This window comes from Engystomops pustulosus, chromosome 1 (assembly GCF_040894005.1).
Source record: "Engystomops pustulosus chromosome 1, aEngPut4.maternal, whole genome shotgun sequence".
Classification (NCBI taxonomy): domain Eukaryota; kingdom Metazoa; phylum Chordata; class Amphibia; order Anura; family Leptodactylidae; genus Engystomops; species Engystomops pustulosus.
Window position 1 is genome coordinate 187,703,789 of NC_092411.1, and position 19,677 is coordinate 187,723,465.

The window sequence follows — 19,677 nt, forward strand, 5'->3', positions numbered from 1 at the left end:
AGCCATAGCAGAGTCTATTCAGAGTTCAGTCCTAGTAAACTTACATAGTCCTTCTCAACCAGGGACCCATATATACTCTCCCAAGGAGATTGTTGCATGTGGATTATTAGCCCCCAGATACATAACCTTACATTTAACATCAAACCTTTTAGAGAATGAATGCCCAAAATGCAACCCTAAACCCACTTATTTAACACAAAGAGCCAACACAGAATTTTAAGCAGTAACATATTGCTTCTGCTCTGCCACAGCTTATAATGGTTTCAGTGTCCCGTGGACACCAATACCATTGAAAGAAGAGGGGGAAATTTGGATTATTATCGTAATTTCTCTACAGGGTTCAGTGAACAGGAAGATGCATGCGGTCCCGGAGCAAGAGCTCTAATCTTATCCTGTCTGCAGGAGGAGGCCTTGAGTTCTGAATGACAAACTCTGTGCTCTGTGCCATAGTTTTGCAACCAGTTGGTTAAATCAGTGAATTAAAAAAAAAATGTATCATATCTAATCGCTTGAAAATTGTTGCGGAAAATCTACATTGTGCAGAAAAATATACTGATTGAAAGTAGTCTGTCATCTCCCAACTCCCCATAGAGTATTCTATTTTTATTTTTATGCAAATTGTGTTCTCTGTTCAACAGCTTTCCCAGAATTCCCTTTAATCATTTGCAACATCCCTGCCAATGCAGGGATTGGTAGGTGTTGCGTAAATGTCCTTCTTCATGCCAGTAGCTACCTGGTGAGATTGATCACCTCACTAGGAGATCTGTAACATGGGAAATTTAGTAATTGCAGCGTGAAGCCACTGCCTAGTGAGGCAAGAGTTAACATGTGAAATGTTATTAACCAATGATATCCTTTGTACTATTGCAAAGTGAGGTGGAAACTGATTGGAGAGTGCTGCCACCTCACTAGCGGAGTATGAAAACTCCTTGTGGGCGGGAGCACATGGTCCTGCAGAGTCAATAGATTCAAGAAGAAGAGGAGTGTGCGGCACCTGCCTATGCTGCACAAGCCATTGTCATACTAATAGAAAGCATCGTGAGTCTGGAGACTAAGCCCCAGAGCAGAGGTCCACTGTCTGTACTAGGCTCCATCACTACCAGCCCAGCCTGAAGTCACTTCCAGGTTGTGAGCAACCATTCCTGCGGAACAGCTATCTCCTACAAGCTTTCCAGCCTGCAAAACCTGCTGCTGTTGACGTTAGGCCGTTGCCTGCTGTTTGAGTTTGAATAAAAAAAAGTTGATTTTCACAACGTGCCTCCATGTGATCCCTGGATGAGGCTGCTTCACCATCACAGGCTCCCCATCCTTCATCACCCAGAGATTCCCATATACACCTCAAGGGTTACCACAGGGAGAAACCTCCTTCATCAGCCTTTACTTTTCTTGCACACGCCACCTGCTAAAGACCTGCCAGGCTGTATGCAAGTCCTCCAGCACCGTGACCATAGCATGCCCAGGGCCACGTAAGCCAGCCCATCCGGTATACTGGGCCCAGGCTGTCTACAACAGAAAGGCTAGGCCCCAGTGTGGGATGATGCACATTAATCTTTGTTAAATATCTTTTATGTTGAATATGTTACTTTTTATATTTTACTTTAATTCCTGAAATGTTGTAGTTTTTACACAGACCGAGGCTACATGCACACGTCCGAAAAAGCAACTGTGAGCAAGCCGCAATAGCATTAGCTAGCTAAAAGCTGCCATTTGTGCACAGGCGGCTGGGTGACCACATCAGAAATGATAGAACAGGTCCTATTCTTGCCCTTAATTGCGGTACGGCCGCTCAACCCCTTTTCTGAAATAGAATGTTAAAAGTATGCTAATTAGAATTGAGTGCTGAGGGAGCAGAGGTTGAGACAGCCTGTGAAGCCACAGCACAGAAAAACTCTGTTAACACCCCTCAGGCTCGTTACCATAACTTTAAAAGTTAAAATTTTTATGGTAGATTTCCTTTAAGTGTAAAAAACCCTGTTAAATTGTATCTACAGGCGGTCCCCTACTTAAGAACACTCGACTTACATACGACCCCTAGTTACAAACGGACCTCTGGATATTGGTAATTTATTCTACTTTAATCCTAGCCCACAATCATCAGCTATAACAGTTATCACAGGTGTCTGTAATAAAGCTTTATTGTTAATCCTGATTCTAATGAAAACCCAACATTTTTAAAATCAAATTGTCACAGAGACCAAAAAAGTTCTGGCTGGGATTACAATGATAAAATATACAGTTCCGACTTACATACAAATTCAACTTAAGAACAAACCTCCAGAGCCTATCTTGTATGTAACCCGGGGACTGCCTGTATTGTCATAAAACTATATATTAACCATTCCATACATGCAGACTACACTTTATTTTTTTGGTAACAGGCTCCCTTTAAAGTGAGTAATAACACCAACTGGGACCTCAGAGAATTTCTGACATTGAAAAATCAACAAAGTATTTTACATCACTGCCCGGATCTGTGCTGGAGGAGCTGTATATTAAAATAAGCTCAAGCCTGATTACTCTCACAGTCTATAAAGGAAGGAAGACATTCAACAGACAAAGTAAAGTGCAGGCTAAAATCAATGTGATGCCAAAAGTGCCAGAAGTAGAATAAAATAGTGGAAGTAAAAGGCAGAACTTTCTATACAGAACTGTATATAGTCCACCAAAAGAATGTCTGTAGGAGGATAAAGGAAAGTGTAGTTTCCATAAATACATATTGAATCCTACCATTACCATGGCAGTTCATTTATACACACATAGAAGAGAAAATAATTCTGCATAATGTGCCTGATGCTCCCACTATATAAACATTTAGGCCATTACAAAGGTTTCCCAGCAAGGGCATTATAATGCAGAATGGTCCAGAGATAGGGAATTTACAGCTCTAAGTGCATCCATTTCTCCGTTGTAGGAGAACCTATTAAGCTGGAAGTAAACATAAACCTTTTGTGTAAAATAGCTACCTACACAACCCTGCCATATATAACAACTTTAAGTTTGTGTTCATATCAGTGATACACATGATTAAGGCTTGCAAACTCATTACTAGAATTACATACAGAATAGCACATCAGCACTATTATTTATTAAACCACTCAATCTATAAAAAATCATTTCCATACAAATGTAGCAGATGCAGCAGAGTCTGTCCTTCATGGTTTCTCATTAAATCATGATTTTTCAGCCTTTGAGTCTCAGAGCCAACTTAAAGGACACCTGTCATCAGGTCTCTGTCACTATTTCTGTCACCTCTACCTGTTGAAGCAGCTCACAAGGATCCCATCACAGCCTTTATCTAGTCAACTCATACATTAATCATTATAAAATAATATTTTCTTTATTATGTAAATGAGGCTGGTCACATGGTCAGAGGCAGTGATGTCATCCCTTTTAACCCTCCCCTCTCATGTTCTGCTATAACACGGCTGCCTGTAGCAATTTTATCTCCTATACACACACAGGCTGCAGGGGGCGCCAGCACCAGGAAGCACATGGAGGAGCCATTACACCATTATACCTCACACCATTAAACAGGCTGTCAGTCATGTGCATTGGGGTATCTCATACACACAGGCGGTAGGAGCCACCAGCACCAGGAAGCACATGGAGGAGCCATTACACCATTATACCTCACATCATTATACAGGCTGTCAGTCAAGCACTGGGGGTGTGGCTGTGCCTCCCACTCATGATAAGCTGGACAGCTTGAATATGAAAATGACTCATTGGACATCTCACAGGTCATTTGCATACCGTTTTAGGACCTTATTGCTTAAGTTTACAGGCATGTAGAGGGACAATGAAGGGATAGAGGCAATGTTTTCCAATGGTAGTTTATGAAAATATATTTAGATTAGGCGGTTAATTTGCCTGACAGGTTCTCTTTAATATATGTAGTACCATACAACTATCTACTTAATCTCAATATCAGATTTTGGACAAAACAAGGATTAAGCTGCTGGAATTTTTAAGATGTTTAATATTTTATTCTATGGGAGAGTTCACATTTCTGTTAGTTAGTTAGGTTATTTCCTTTAGTTAGGCTCCTTTCAGACGAACCTATGCCAGCATACCATTGGCTGGAGAAGGGGCTTTCCTTGCATCCCTTTCCCATCTGATAGGGACCTTATTTTGAATCAAAACCAGTGGTTAGACACACAGGATAGGTGGAGGTCTTCCCATTATACCTTTTACCTTTGTAAGGACTTGCAGTTGTTCTATGTGTTCTAACACACCTGGTTTTGGCTCAAAATAACTCATGAAAATGAATTTTCAAAGTAAATAAAGCCATAGCAGAGTCTATTCAGAGTTCAGTCCTAGTAAACTTACATGAGGAAAAAGGCACATCGGATGACAAAACCGCTCATGTGAAAGGGACCCAAACCCATTTGCCCACAAGAGTTTTTCTTGTGTGAGTGCAGTCTAGTTTATCATCGGACTTCACTGGGACTGAACTCTCATGCATAGATAATCTATTCTAGTTTTCAGACATCAGATTTTTTTTACCGCCAGTTTCTGCAATGCAATTCGACCAGAGAAAAATGCAGCATTTTCTACTCTATTTCGAGTCTAGCCAGAAAACGTCCCATTGAGCTCAAATGAGCTCAAGCTGAAAAAAATGATGCATCCTAAATGCATCCTAGTGCTGTCAGTTTTTCCTGCATAAGTTTCAAGGCAGTAGAACAAAGTAGAGAAAATCCGATGAAGCGGAGAGATAAATAGTTCCACAAAAATAGATGCTTGGATAGCATTAGGATTAAACAAATTTATTTATATTGTACAATTTCAAACTTGTGTGTAACTGGCCTAATACTCATAACACATTAACAACACATAGCTTTGCTAAATCTGTATACGAATCAGATAAGATTTCAACAAGTATTTTGACATGAGAAAGGTCTTTCACTGCCAAAAGGCTAGTTGCTTACATGGATTATGTTTTTAATTTGACGTTGCAATACAAGTGAAGGTTTATTTCTACACTGATGCCTTTCGGAAACTTTTGTGAGATCCTATATCCTATGTCACTAAACCTTTAGTGACATCAAATATACAAATGAATATCTATCTATGTATCTATCTATACACATACAGTATTTCTAACTATCCTCAGAATGTCTTATTTATATTACCATCAAAAATAGAAGATCTATCTTGACAGCTGAGTGGAAGTGACATGAAGATTCTACATCCTAAAAAGTAAACACCACAAGTGACCTTCTTACCCATGAACACTCTGCTTGGGAACACTGTGCTTTATGGCATAGGACTTTCCCTCTGTCACACAAGCAGAATTCACAGTGACTTCCATTCCAGACCTCTCCATGGTACTTGATGGATCCGTCAACCATACAGCTACCTTTAATGGAGACGCACTCTTCGCAGCATTGTCCATGACGCCTTATTTTGCTCTTGCCCTACGAGCACAAAAAAAAAAAAAAAAAAGGTTTTGATTGTCATCTGTTTTTCGTTAAGTTTTAACTAGTAGGTTCCTAAATATTAATTCTGTGCAAGAGACCCTTTCATCTTCTCACCATTGCCTAGATTTAGTTGCATCATCTATTGCATCAAATCAGATTAGACAGACAGATTAGATTAAGTTAATTAGGAAATAGATGTGTATGTAATTTATTCTTAGTTCAACTGAATTTGCTTTGTGAAGGCCAGGAATTTTGTTGCAGAACATTAATCCCCTTCAAGACGCAGCCATTTTGTAGCTTAAGGGAGATGCCACACGTTAGTGCATTGATTCCGTTTTGTAACGGAATCAAAACGCACTTGGGTAGACCGTGGCATGCGATCGGCAATTAGCACCGGTGTCTCGCATTTACACAATACAAGACACCGGTCGCTGATTGCCGATAGCATGCGTTTGCATAGAGACGTATATGCGATCGCCCGTTACAAAACAGAATCAAAATGCAAACATGTCGCATCACCCTTGGGCTCAGTCCCATTTTTTGTATTCTGACTTGCGTTGTTTTATATGGTTATAACTTTTAAACAGTTACTTATGAGAGCAATTTTGAGATTGTTTTTTCCTCATTCATTGTACTTCATTTTAGTGGTAAATTTTGGCTGTTTATTTATTTATTTTTTTAAAGAAAAAAATTCAGAACTTTTTGAAAAATGAGCAAAATTCTAAATCATCGCATTTTCATGCAGATAGTTTTAGCACCTAAATAAGTTGCTGAATAACATTACCCATATGTACAGGTATGTACTGAGCTTTCCAAATCGGTCTGGATAATTTATTTTGATGTCACACGTCTTACAAATAGAATATCGGTTTTCTGTATTTTCAGAATTTATTTTGGGGATAATTACTGTTTTTTACTGAAATTTTAAGTATATAACATTGAAAAAACATGTATATATCCCAATATTTCAGATGTGCACCCCTCAAACTATCAAAAACAGCTTTTAAGAAGATTTTTAACCCCTTGAGAAATCACAATGGAAATCACAATGGAGGTGATGTGTCAAATTTTCTCGGGTATACGTTCATTTAGCCCTAAAATGTACACATTTCCAAAAGGTAGAAAGAGAAAAACCCATCTTAAAATTTGTTAAGCAATTTCTCTGGAGTACAGAGACCCCCCACATGTGTCCGTTACTTGTTTCATGGGCGCACAGCGAGGCTCAGAAGGGAAGAAGCGCCCTGCAGCTACCAGGATTTTAGTTCCCTCATTGGCCCCTTCTGTAGGCTATAAAATTTTAGCTTTTTCATTATTGGGGCCATGCGACTGCATTTTTTTTGCGGGATGAGATGCATTTTCCAGTGTTACCATTTTGGGGTTGGGGTTGAAAATTTATGAACTTTTTTTGGAGGGCAGTAGTAGAAAAGCATCAATTCAGTACTGGATTTTTTCTTTTTCTTTTTTTGGTGTTCACCATATAGCCTAAGAAACACTTTATCTTACCTATGGATCAATACGATTTCAGGGAAACCATACTTACATATTTTTTCTTACGTTTTACTAAATTTGCCAAATAAAACCCTAATGTGGGGAAAAATCTATCATTTGTGCATCACTGTCTTCCACGTGCCATAACATTTTTACTTTTTTGGCTGTGGAGCTGGTTGATGGCTTGTTTTTTTCAGAACATGTAGTACTTTAGAACAATATCATTCTGGTTTATGTTTTTTTATCATTTTTTGGGATGAAATGTATGAAAATCATAATTTTTGGTGGGATTTTAATCTTTTTTTTCCGACGGTGTTCATCAAGCGGGTTCAATAATGATCTTTTTTAAATGTACGGGTTGTTACGGATACAGTGACACTATGTATGTGGGGTTTGTGTTATGATTTAGACTTTTTTTGTGCTTTATATGTCTCTTTATATTTGTTTACATTTATTAATTTATTTTCTTTTAACTTTCATTTACTTTTTTATTAGTTCCACCATTGGACATGAACAAGCAATCATCTGATTACTTGTTCATGTTAATACCATGCAATACTGATGTACATGCACTGATGTACAATGCTGCCGTGGTCGCTACTGGCACTGATTGCAGCAGTTAACCTGTTAAGTCACAGCAGACTGCTGGGCGCCGCCATCTTGAATGGCTGAAAACACATTTGATCACAAATGTGTTTTTTGTCAATTTCACTGCACTTTTTTTCCAAGTACATTGCATTTAATATTAAATAGCATCACTATAAAGTAAAATTTGTCCTGCAGAAAACAAGCCCTAACATATAAACGTAAAAATAAAGAAAAGTTATTGTTTTGGAAATGAGGGGAGTAAAAAAAAACCCGCAAAAACGAAAAAGGGATGAGTCCTTTAAGGGTTAAAGATATAGTAATTTTAGTATATGCCAACTTTTTACTTTACAGAAATTAATAAAAATCTCTCTCATTATTCATTCATTTGACAATCATAAATAATTTTGGTAATCCTAATTGACCTGTAACAGGAAAATTTTATTCTGAATTCATGTGAGATAGTGAGAAAACATGCAGATGTGCCTTTTTATATAGTGTATGTAAACTTCTGTTTTCAACTTTAAGTTTATCAGTGTCAAGGTACATCTATATCTACTCCCTCGTTTATTTTAGTACACTAGTAGCACCCACAATGTATTGTGTCAATGAAGAGAAGGGCTTTTGCTTTCTTCATTGACAGAACCCAGGAACGTGGATATTGATTGATAGTATCAGGATACAATGAATATACTTTGCCTATCCTAAATTTACGCATATGCCTACTATACTACTGACTACCTATCAAATGTAACATTACCTTTTCACAGGAAAGTGTGGGACAAGTCTTTGTATGACACTTTGACTCAGCTCTGTCACAAATACAGGTGGTACATGAATTTTTCTTCCACTGTGAGCCATGCTGAATAAACAAGAGACAAATATATATTACTATGTCATCAGTACATTTTTTAACTGGAATATAAAAGTTAGGACCTGTACGATATTACTATTAAACAACAAAATCCTCAATCAGCTTACTGACTCTTGTATGAAACTGTAGTATATATAATAAAGAATCTCATCTTAATTTTTATGAAACATTAATATTGTGTACATAGTTATACCATCAATTATAATACTAATATATTCTTACTGTATGAACCACTGACAGGTAATCATTCATTTTTCCCACCTAATGTACACAGAACATTTCAATGGCCACCTTCATATAAGCATAGCATTTAACCATTCAGTTCTTTAGGTCTAAAAAGAAAATCCCAGACTACACAATCAGTATTATAACTTATTTATCTATAACAAAAAAACATTATAGATTATCTAGCAGCACTTTGTACGAGTCACAAATGCAGAACACAAATATATTAAATATTTTCCATGGGGAGGAATCAGCAGTATGAACGACCTTTATCAGCAAATAATCCCGAAGCCTTTGAAGATATAAGGGTACCTTGTATAACTGCCAAAACATCCTCCTCCTCATTCCTATCTCTATAACTGCAGCTTACCCGGGCTATCCCACTTGGTTAACTTCAAAACAGCAATATTTCTATTCATTGTTTTTGTAAATTAAGAATGACGGAATTGGACTCCTTTGTTCCCCATTTATGCGGTTAATTGATTGATCTACAAATCAAAAGCACAAAGACAGAAGCTGCAAAACTTCACTTAAGGCCTGCAGACATCTTGCAATGTTGTCTTTTAGGATACAAGCACTAAACACTTGATAAGTTTCCATGTAAAATGGGACAATGTTGGCATTTTAATATCCATTTCTTCTTTCTAGGATGAAATTTACATTTTAAATTCCGTCCACAAAAAAAAATAAAATAGTAACAGTTGATCATTAAGTTAAATACACTCAAAAATGGTATAGTATAGATCCAAAGGGGTTATATGCATGTCCTACATTTCAAACTATTGGCCTGTAGGATTATCAGCGCCAATGGTAGTACAAAAAGGACAGAGTCACAGAAGCTTCAGGCCTTGGACGAGTAAAGGAAGTGCAGCCTGGGTTGTGTATGTCCTGGCTCCACCAAACTATTTTGTGTAGGGAAGGTGCCAGATAGTAAGTTTAGTATTATATTTTTTGTTTGTTTCTTTAATGGGGCAGAATACTTTTTTTTTTAATCAAAACATCTTTATTGTAGTTTTTTAACATTTTTACAGACATACTATTAAAAGCAGCATACTTTTTTTCTTGGAGCAGTGGACTTACTGTAACATTATTAGTAATGGGCAAGAACGACAGTCTGTTGTCTGCAGACTGTTTTTATTTTAGCAAATGTGGGGGCACTGCTACTATTTTTCTTGGCTACAGTTAGGCCACTGCTACTTTATAGGCTACTTTGGGGAACTTTTACTATCGGCTGCTGTGCAGGCACTATTACTATATTGGCTAGGCTACTGTGGAACACTTTTACTATATTGGCCACTACTGGGCACCTACACCTTACTGGCTGCTGTGAGGAACTATTACTATATTGGCTACTGTGAGGGCACTGTTAATATTGTGGCAAGATAATAGTATGGAGGCTGTGTTAAGAAGGGGATGCAGATTAACTGAGGAACCTAAGATGCAAGATCCCGAGTGGCAAGCCATGACAGGAAGAATCTGACATGTCACTTTAAGGGACATCTACCATCAGATAACCTGATGGTGGATGATTATAGTCACCCACCCGACCCTTTCCCCACCGCCAATAACATTCTTTTTTCATCATTTAGAAGTGCATAGATATAAAGCTTTATAACTTATGCAAATGAGCCTGGGCACTCTGCTGAGCACCTCATGGTTCCGCCTATAATTAATTTACGCACTCCCCACAGCCGATTGGTAGGCCCACACAATGCTGAGAGAGCCGGATCTCCCTCTGCTATTCTCGCGCTATGCACAAACATAGCAGAATGTAGTTAGAAAATGCTATGATCGCGCATAGCGTGAGAATAGAAGAGGGAAAGCCAGTGACGTCACTCAGCATTGTGTGGGCGTGCCAATCGGCCAGGGGTAAGTGCATAAATTATTTATCAATGGAGCCATGAGGTGCTCAGTAGAGCATCTAAGGCTCATTTGCATAGGTTATTAAGCTTTATATCTATGCAATCCAGCACTAAATGATGAAAAAAGAAAGTTATTGGCGAAGGGGACAGGGAGGTGAGTATAAACATCTACCATCAGGTTATCTGAAAGATGTCCTTTAAGTCGAGGATGAAAATTAAAGGGAACACCTCAAAGATATAATCAGGGAGTCACCACATTTACATTAAGTCCTTGTTGAGGGTTACCTAAAAGGAGCCTTTTTGAAATTCCTTTATATGGGGATTGCCCACAAAAGGAAATTCTCTAATTTCAATCCCCTAGTGAAGTTTTTACAATAAAATTTTTAACCCCTTACTTTAGTTTTATTGCTGTTTTAGCAACCATATATCAGGGTACATGTTTATATACACTTTCATTTACCTTCTGAACATTGTACTATTATCTAACACATAGAAAGAGAGATTAGACAGATCAGAGATGAGATTTGTTCGTATATTTGTACTCTTACTGCCAATAAAAACAAATTTAAAAAAAAAGAGAGATTTGTTCGTAAAGAGAACCCGTCATGCAAAATAACCCCCCTAAACTAAATAGATTTTCATAAACTGCATAGAGCATGGCCTCTATCCCTTCATTGTCCCTCTACATGCCTGTAAACTTAAGCAATGAGTTCCTAAAGCTGTATGCAAATGACATGTGAAATGTCCAATGAGTCATTAGCATATTCAAGCTGTCCAGCTTATTCATGAGTGGGAGGCACAGCCACACCCCCAGTGCTTGACTGACAGCTGCTCCATGTAATGGCTGCTCCATGTGCTTGCTGGTGGCCACGCCTCCTGCAGCCTGTGTGTGCATGTGTGTGTGTGTGAAAGATACAACAGCTCCAAGCAGCCATGTTATAGTTGCACAGGTCAGGTACTTGTGTAGCTGATGTATGTGTCTCATACATGTGTATTAGGAGGATGCAACATGTCAGCAGATGCACTAACTATGCTTTACTATACATTACTCTCAGACATGAGCAGGGGGAGGAGAGGGGAGGGGTAACAGGGGTGACATCACTGCCTCTGACCATGTGACCAGCCTCATTTACATAATAAAGAATAGATGATTTTATAATGATTAATGCATGAAATAACTAGATAAAGGCTGGGATGGGATCCTTGTAAGCTGCTCCAAGAGGTAGTAGTGACAGGACAAGTGACACAGACCTGATGACAGGTGTCCTTTAAGTTGTATTTATATGAGTCGGAACAGGTATATTTCATGATGTAACTCCATACTAAGTATTTTTTGGTCCTTGTGACAAATGGATTTTAAAATTTGGTGTTGTCATGGAACAAGGATTAACAATAAAGCTTTATTGCAGACACCTTACAGTTGATCACTGCAGCCTGGGACTAAAGTAAAGTAATTTATCAGCATACACAGATGTTCCCCAGAGGTTACAGTGGACAGAGAAGTCAGTTTATAATTAGGGGTTGTCTGTAAGTCGGGGGATCTTATGTTGGGGACTGCCTGTACAGGTAGATGTATAACACTTGATTTACATTTTATAATAACAACACTGTATAATGTGCATTTCTAAATAATGTAAGTGTAGGAATAAATTTCATAGATACGCTATATAATACAGTGTATTACTTACATGCAAAATAAGGGAATTTTGAATCTTATCCCTGGCTTGGGCTTTTGATTAAAGTGATCCAAGATTGTGGAAATAATTTATTTCCATACAAAATATCAGAATACTTTACAGACCCGCAGCTGAAGACAAACTTTATTAGGGTATGATATGAGTCATCCTATTAGGGTCTTATCAGGGCCGGCTCCAGGTTTTAGTGGGCCCCTGGGCGACAGAGCCTTAGTGGGCCCCTCCGTGGACTGCCCTCCATTGGCACACTGCGCCCCCTCCCCCTGCGGACACACTGACCCTGGGGACACACTGATCCCCGCCCCCACCCCCCCGGCAGCACACTGAACCCCCCCCCTCCCCTGCGGACACACTGAGCCCGGACACACTGAAACCCCCCTGCTGACACAATGACCCCCTCCAGACACATTGAACCCCCCCCCCTCCCCCTGTGGACACAATGACCCCCCCTACTGACACACTAACACCCCCCCCTCTCCCCCTGTATACACACTGACCCCACCCCCACCCCCCCGTGGACACCCTCACTCCCCTCCGGAAAAGAAAAAAGAAAAAATTCACCTTTCCTGGTTCCCACGGAGCAGCGCCTGCAGCTGTCTCTGCCTGGGCCTCCCGTACGCGCCGGCTCTGAAGCCGGCACACGTGATCCGATGACGTCATCATGTGCGCCGGCTTCAAAGCCGTCGCATACCCTGCGGAGCGCTGCATCGTGGGAACCGGGACAGGTGAGTTTTAGATTCTTCCTCAAGTTTTAGATTCTGCCTCTATGCTGCGCTCCCGACCAGCGCAGCATAGAGGCAGAAAAGCGATCGTTCCGGATGGTGATCAATTGTACCAGTGTCTTATAGCGACACTGGTACAATTGATCCGGGGGCCCGAGTGGGCCCCTCCAGTACCCCGGGGCCCCGGCACTTGCCCGGGTTGGCCGGGTGCTGGCGCCGGGCCTGGGTCTTATACTTACCTGGTCCTGGTACTGTGAAGTGACTTTAGAGATGACAGATTATTTTGGAATCTTAGAAGCTTAAAGGGTATTCCAGGAATCAGCACAATTCATATACAAATGGGTCTTTAAAATACAAGCTTACCGTATATACTCGAGTATAAGCCGACCCGAGTATAAGCCGAGACACCTAATTTTACCACCGAAAACTTGGAAAACCTATTGACTTGAGTATAAGCCGAGGGTGTAGTATACAGCCAACCAGCCCCCATGTAGTATACAGCCAACCAGCCCCCATATAGTATACCGCCAACCAGCCCCCATATAGTATACCGCCAACCAGCCCCACGTAGCATACAGCAGCCCCATGTAGCATACAGCCTTCCCCAAGTAGTATACAGCTTTCCCCCAGTAATATACAGCCTGCCCCCAGTAGTATACAGCCTTCCCCCAGTAGTATACAGCCTGCCCCCAGTAGTATACAGCCTGCCCCCAGTAGTATACAGCTTGTCCCCTTGCAGTATACAGCCTGCCCCCTTGCAGTATACAGCCTGCCCCCTTGCAGTATACAGCCTGCCCCCTTGCAGGCTGTATACACAGCCTGCACCCATCAGTATACAGCTTGCCCCCAGTAGTATACAGCTTGCCCCCAGTAGTATACAGCTTGCCCCCAGTAGTATACAGCCTGCCCCCAGTAGTATACAGCCTGCCCCCAGTAGTATACAGCCTGCCCCCAGTAGTATACAGCCTGCCCCCAGTAGTATACAGCCTGCCCCCAGTAGTATACAGCTTTTCCCCAGTAGTATACAGCCTGCCCCCATCAGTATACAGTCTGCCCTCAGTAGTATACAGCAGCCCCTAGTAGTATACAGATAAAGAAATAAACTTACTACTCACCCTCCGTTGTCCCCGATGTTCGTCGTGGCTCCCAGCGGCTTCCGATCCCCATCGAGGCTCCCGGCGGCTTCTTCACTCTTTACTCTTCTCTGGCCGGGAGATCGCGCCGGCCGTCGCACACTGTGATGCAGCGCTGTCGCCGCTGATGACGTCATCCGCGGCGACAGCGTCGCATCACAGTGTGCGACGGCCGGCAGATCGCATGAACGTGACTCTGCCGGCCAGAGAAGACAGAAGAGAAGACACGGGGAGCCACCGGGAGCTGCGACAGGGATCGGGAGCCGCGGCGAACATCGGGGACCCGGAGGGTGAGTATTAATTTTTTTTATTATTGACTCGTGTATAAGCCGAGGTGAGGTTTATACTCGGCTTATACACGAGTATATACGGTATATGTAATTAGTTGTTATTTAAAATTCTGCTCCCCTTAGCAGAAAAATGCTGATGACATAGACTGTAATGAAGAATTAAAATGCTACTGGCCCTTTAATCAGTCCATGAATGTCCTCCGCCCGGTCCGTTGCGGAGCAGACACAGGACAAAAGATGGCCGCATGTTCTGCACTTGCCAGGGCAGGTCATGTGATCACCACTATGTTTGGCTGCAGTCGGTTGGTTGCAGTGCATCCAGTATGGTCAGTGGTGTGGTGATGGCAGTTACACATCATTACTATGGTAACAGAGCAAGAAAACCTGTTAGATCATCACCGGGAGCAGAACATAAGAGGGAGGAGGAGTTACTGAGAACTAAAGGATCATGGAACTTGTAGTTTCCAGTGGCGGCCATCTTAGTGATAACTCCACCTACTTTAGAGACGCCATCAATTTTGTAAATCATAAAATCAAACTATTTAAGCTCCGTTTTGTGACTAATGACATTGAGTATTGTTGTATTTATTTATATCATCATGGGTTTTTGTGTCAGGCGTTCATATTCCCGGAATACCCCTTTAAAGGAAATCTACCATTGTTTTTGAAGCAAAAAACACTCGGATCAGGGATTAAACAAGATATGTTTCTACATCAGTGTAGCTACAGCATTCTCAAAGTATGTTTGGTTCACATAAAAACAAATAGTAGATTACCTTTAACTAGAATTTAGATCTAGTATCCAGCAGGGTGCAATAAAATATAAATTTTATTCAAGAAAATGAGAAAGTACATGTTTCAGATACTAATTATTAGTCATTATTTAGATTCAAGATTTTTATATATAAATAGAGTGTTTACATACGTCCCATAAAGCAAGCATCAATAAACGGTTTGAATAAAATGTGCCCCTTAAGATCTTTTGTTTTTTTAAAGTTATACTATTTTATCTCTTTTGAGGGTTCTGCCTCAGGTTTTGCAATTCTCTCCTGATCAGATTAGGACTGTGTAGACAACTTCAGTAAATTATTTTACTTAAAAAAAACAGTTTACCTATAATGACCTGAAAAGTTTCTCATGAAGCATTACCTCATATGTCTTTCCGGATACAACACATGACTTAGGAAGGCATTCAGGACAACACTTTCCAGGAACGACAGCCAACATTTCATCCTAAAATATAATTATGTTATATATTTACCAGTCTTTTACAAAAAGGAAGAAATGCAGACAAGAACACTTTTTCAATCAACGACTGGTTATCAGGCTTGTGTAGACAAGTCTGGAGTGACATGTTTCCTTTTGCTATACACACATTGTAAATTCCAACCACCTCCTGTCATCCACTGTAAAGACACACAAAACACAGGTTTTGAGCTAGTTCACTATATTCATTTTTAAGGCACATGAATATGTAATGCAATTATCCACAGAGGTATTCAATACACATAATTATCATGTAATTGATATTCATACTGTACAGTAGGACAGTTCACAACTCTGAAGGAACAATCCATGCCTTGAGGCATTCATCATTGTTAATATGGAAATGTGTACTGGACATGAAGAGTGAAGTAACTAGCCAACTGTGGCTCTCCTCTACCAGGTTTATTACCATATCACATAGCAAGGGAAGACAATCTGCTGTGCGGCACTGTGTCACGCCATTCTTGCAGGAACATCTTGAACACTGTCCCAACTTCCATTCCTCTCCATCCTTCCGCAAAAGGCCACCATCATGAGAACAGGACTCTGTAATATCAAACAATTATGTATTTTCAATATAATAATAATAATTCTTTATTTATTAAGCGCACACAGATTACGCAGCGCTGCACAAAGCATGTCAAATTGGTCCCTGTCCCCATGGGGCTCACAATCTAAACAACCTACTAGTATGTTTTTGGAGTGTGGGAGGAAACTGGAGTACCCAGAGGAAACCCACGCAAACACGGAGAGAACATACAAACTCTTTGCAGATGTTGACCTGGGTGGGATTCGAACCCAGGACCCCAGTGCTGCAAGGCAGAAGTGCTACTCTCTCAGCCACCATGCCGCCCAATCTTTCAATAAGAACAGATAAGAGCAAATAAACAGTTCTGAGTTAATTGGCTAGGGCTCACAATAGAAAACAAACTATCTGTATAACAGGTATATCAACAGGTGTAATTCATGTAATCCCACCTCAAGTTATACATAACAAAAAAAAAACAAGAGGTGTCAGGTTATAGTGGTACCTAGCTGTACACGGTTTAGGCTTGGTCAAAAGCTTTTTGCAGGTCCGTACTGTGAGAAAGAATTAGTTGTATGTGAAGCTTTAAAATGCAGATACAGCAGATTATTATGAGAGGGGCACAGCAGTGATACCTCTGCCAGTGCCCTATCTATGACACACACAGCACTGACAGAAGGTGCTATATAAAGAATAATGAATTAGGAAGGCACTGTATATGTTATTCATTTAGTGGGTGAAGTATATATTTATACAGAGGATACTTTAATTATTCAGCTATATAGATAAAATACTAAAGAGGTCATACTGTATAGTGTTGAGATGTAGCATTGAGTATGCAAAGTGCACAATGTGGTTAGTTGTTATCTAGGGGCACTAGAATGTAAGTTAATGGTATTTCTATGGGTTCAGTGTGGACATCTGGGTGGATAAATATGCAGTGATAAGTCATAGCCAGAAGAGGACATAATGAAGTCCTGTTCCTGATGGAGCACCACCTATGAGTTACTAGAAGCCATTTCTGCCTGTGTCTGATCTCTACTGTAGTCACTGGGACAACCTATAATGTTTGAGACATCTCTTAACATGTGTAGTGCCATTCACTCAGTCAAGTCTGCATTTTGACTGTGGGCTGATGGGTGGGGTGTTATCAATTGTGTGTGCTTTTTTAAAGATTTTGTTTGGTAATTTTAAAAGGGTATGAGGGGACATCAAGAGTAGATGCTGTATCTATGTCTTTTAAAACTTGAGGCCAGTGGGGAGACACAAACTTTCCATGGCCAATGGTAGCCTTTATCTGCCACTGGACCCCCTCCTTGAACAATTACTATGGTCTCATTAAATTATTCATACATTTCTAGAAATAATAATGGAAAGGTACAGTTCAGAATTCAAAGTAAGGATAAGGCGGCTTTTACCGTACCGTTGCAGCACAACATTTAGATGGACATGTTGCCCACCGTGCCATTCCGTGCCTTCCCCCGTAAGTACGGGCACAGTGAGGGGAGCATTGAGCAGTGTTCACTCCTCCGTTTTCCAACGTGCTGATGTATGCACAGCCATGCATATGTTATTGTGAAAGCAGCCTAAATGACTAGTCCTACTTAAAAAGTAATACAATTCTAACTACATAACAGTAAATCCATAGGTTGCCTTATTCTTGCCATGCCCATGGCTATGAGTCAACATACTTTTAGGCAAGTCTAATTTAACGCTCTGTTACTATGCTGCACTTTCATCCTCATGAAGAAGTCAAATAAGGTTGTTTTTGTGACTACTTATATTAGTAGGTTAATCCTGTACTGATGTGGTAAATTGCTCCTTCCGAATGTGACTGGTTATTGCCTTTTTTCCATCTGTGACTAATTAAGGCCCACTCAAACAATACACACCAGGTACATCATACTGTAATGAAGCTTTCATTAAAAGCCCTAGAAATAATGCATGCTAAGCGGCATCCATTTAAGGGTACGCTGTCTTGTTGATGGCATCACACTAAGTGTACTTAATTGGATTCAAGGTCTCATTTGAACAATTGGGATTTTTCCTGTGTCACTAATTAGACAGAGCTGTCAATGTAAACTGGCAAGATGACCACCTAACCCACATAACTGAGGTGAGAGAATAATTGAACAAAAATAAAACATTTCAATTAGTTTTGCTACTTAGCATTCACTGGCCAGATAGAAATGTGAACCATCAAGATTTTAATACGGATTCCGAAAGCCTGCAGCTGCTGCTAAAGTTAGTTACCAGCAGATAAAAAATATGTTGGTAAACTTGAAGTTTACAGACTGTATTGTAAAAAAAGATAGGATGACCTTATTTATGTATGATTAAGTATCTAAGCTATAGGATACACTCAAGGAAAAGAGTCAGCAGAATTTTAAATGAAATAAAGTTATCCTCAGGGAGATTTTACATCTTTTCAGGCTCTGCAGACACTTAGTTTTATATTCCTACACAATACAGTATATATTATATTATTTTATACTTTTCAATTCAACTTTCCTTGGTAGCAAGTACAAATAGCTATCGTATAGTTTCTACTTGTTACAATGTAAAATAGTTTTTTTTACTAGGAAAAGAACGATTTGCAAGCCGCACCAGATGAAGGTTAAAACATTGAAACTTCAATTTGTTATCTTCTTACAATAAAATGCAAAGGAAAAATAAATTTTTCTTTTGTCAATAGCTGTGCAGCCCCATAACCACGGGGTAGTTGTAATGGTAAAAATAGACCTACGCGTTTCAGGCGCACATGACGCCCTTACTCATGGCACAGCCATGTACTTTAGCAGAACAACTCAGGGCACTGTCTCTACAGCAATAACACCTGTTATCATCATGGTTGCACTAAATGTAACACTAAACACTAAATGTCACCAATAATTGGCCTAATAGACCAGTAACAGTATATTGTCAACGAGCATAACACCTTCTACTTTTGGTTTCTTTCATGGCCCAGTGTGATGACATCATCTAGAAAATCTAATTTGAAGTAAGATGTAAATTGGATGTATAAAGTCAAGGAGGGGGAGAGTGTAACACTGAAGTCAACACTGGGAATGCTGAATGCCTCCTCCTCTGTGATGGACATCATGCATCGGACTCAGATCTGGTTAGTGATGTCTCTGGATGCAGGACCATCAATTACACCAAAGGGGGATTTCTGAGGAAGAGAGAATCTCCGCCTCCATGACTTTTTACAACCAGTTTACATCTCACATCAAAGTTTATTTTCTGGATGATGTCACCACACATGAAAGAAACACGATCTGGAAGGTGTTCAGCTGCTTAGCACAATACTGGTAGTGGTTTCTTAGGTCAATTTCTGCTGACAGGTTCCCTTAATGCATCGGTGCCCACAGCCATTATTTAACAGATCATGCATCTGATCTGTTACAACTGAATGTTCTAGTCACAACCGCCTTTCACAAATCACATATCACGCATCAGTAAACTACATATGCCAGGCTGATGCAAATTTGCCTATTTTGTTCACATTTGTTTTATAAATTTCTGTCATCAATTCTACAAATAAGGGTTTTTATCAGCTACAAGCAAAATCAACTTTACCAGTTCAGAAATC

The 19,677-nt window shown here is 40.1% G+C and overlaps 1 protein-coding gene across 1 annotated transcript in view; it reads right to left on the reverse strand.

The window, feature by feature from the left end:
- Positions 1-19,677, reverse strand: part of FRAS1 (Fraser extracellular matrix complex subunit 1) — a 340,675-nt gene that overhangs the window by 191,025 nt on the left and 129,973 nt on the right. Inside the window, exons 6-9 of the mRNA XM_072115515.1 lie at positions 15,969-16,105; positions 15,443-15,526; positions 8,254-8,355; positions 5,226-5,417 (exon numbers count right to left, since the gene is read on the reverse strand). Coding sequence (XP_071971616.1) covers positions 5,226-5,417; positions 8,254-8,355; positions 15,443-15,526; positions 15,969-16,105 — 515 coding nt within the window. The remainder of the gene's footprint in view (positions 1-5,225; positions 5,418-8,253; positions 8,356-15,442; positions 15,527-15,968; positions 16,106-19,677) is intronic.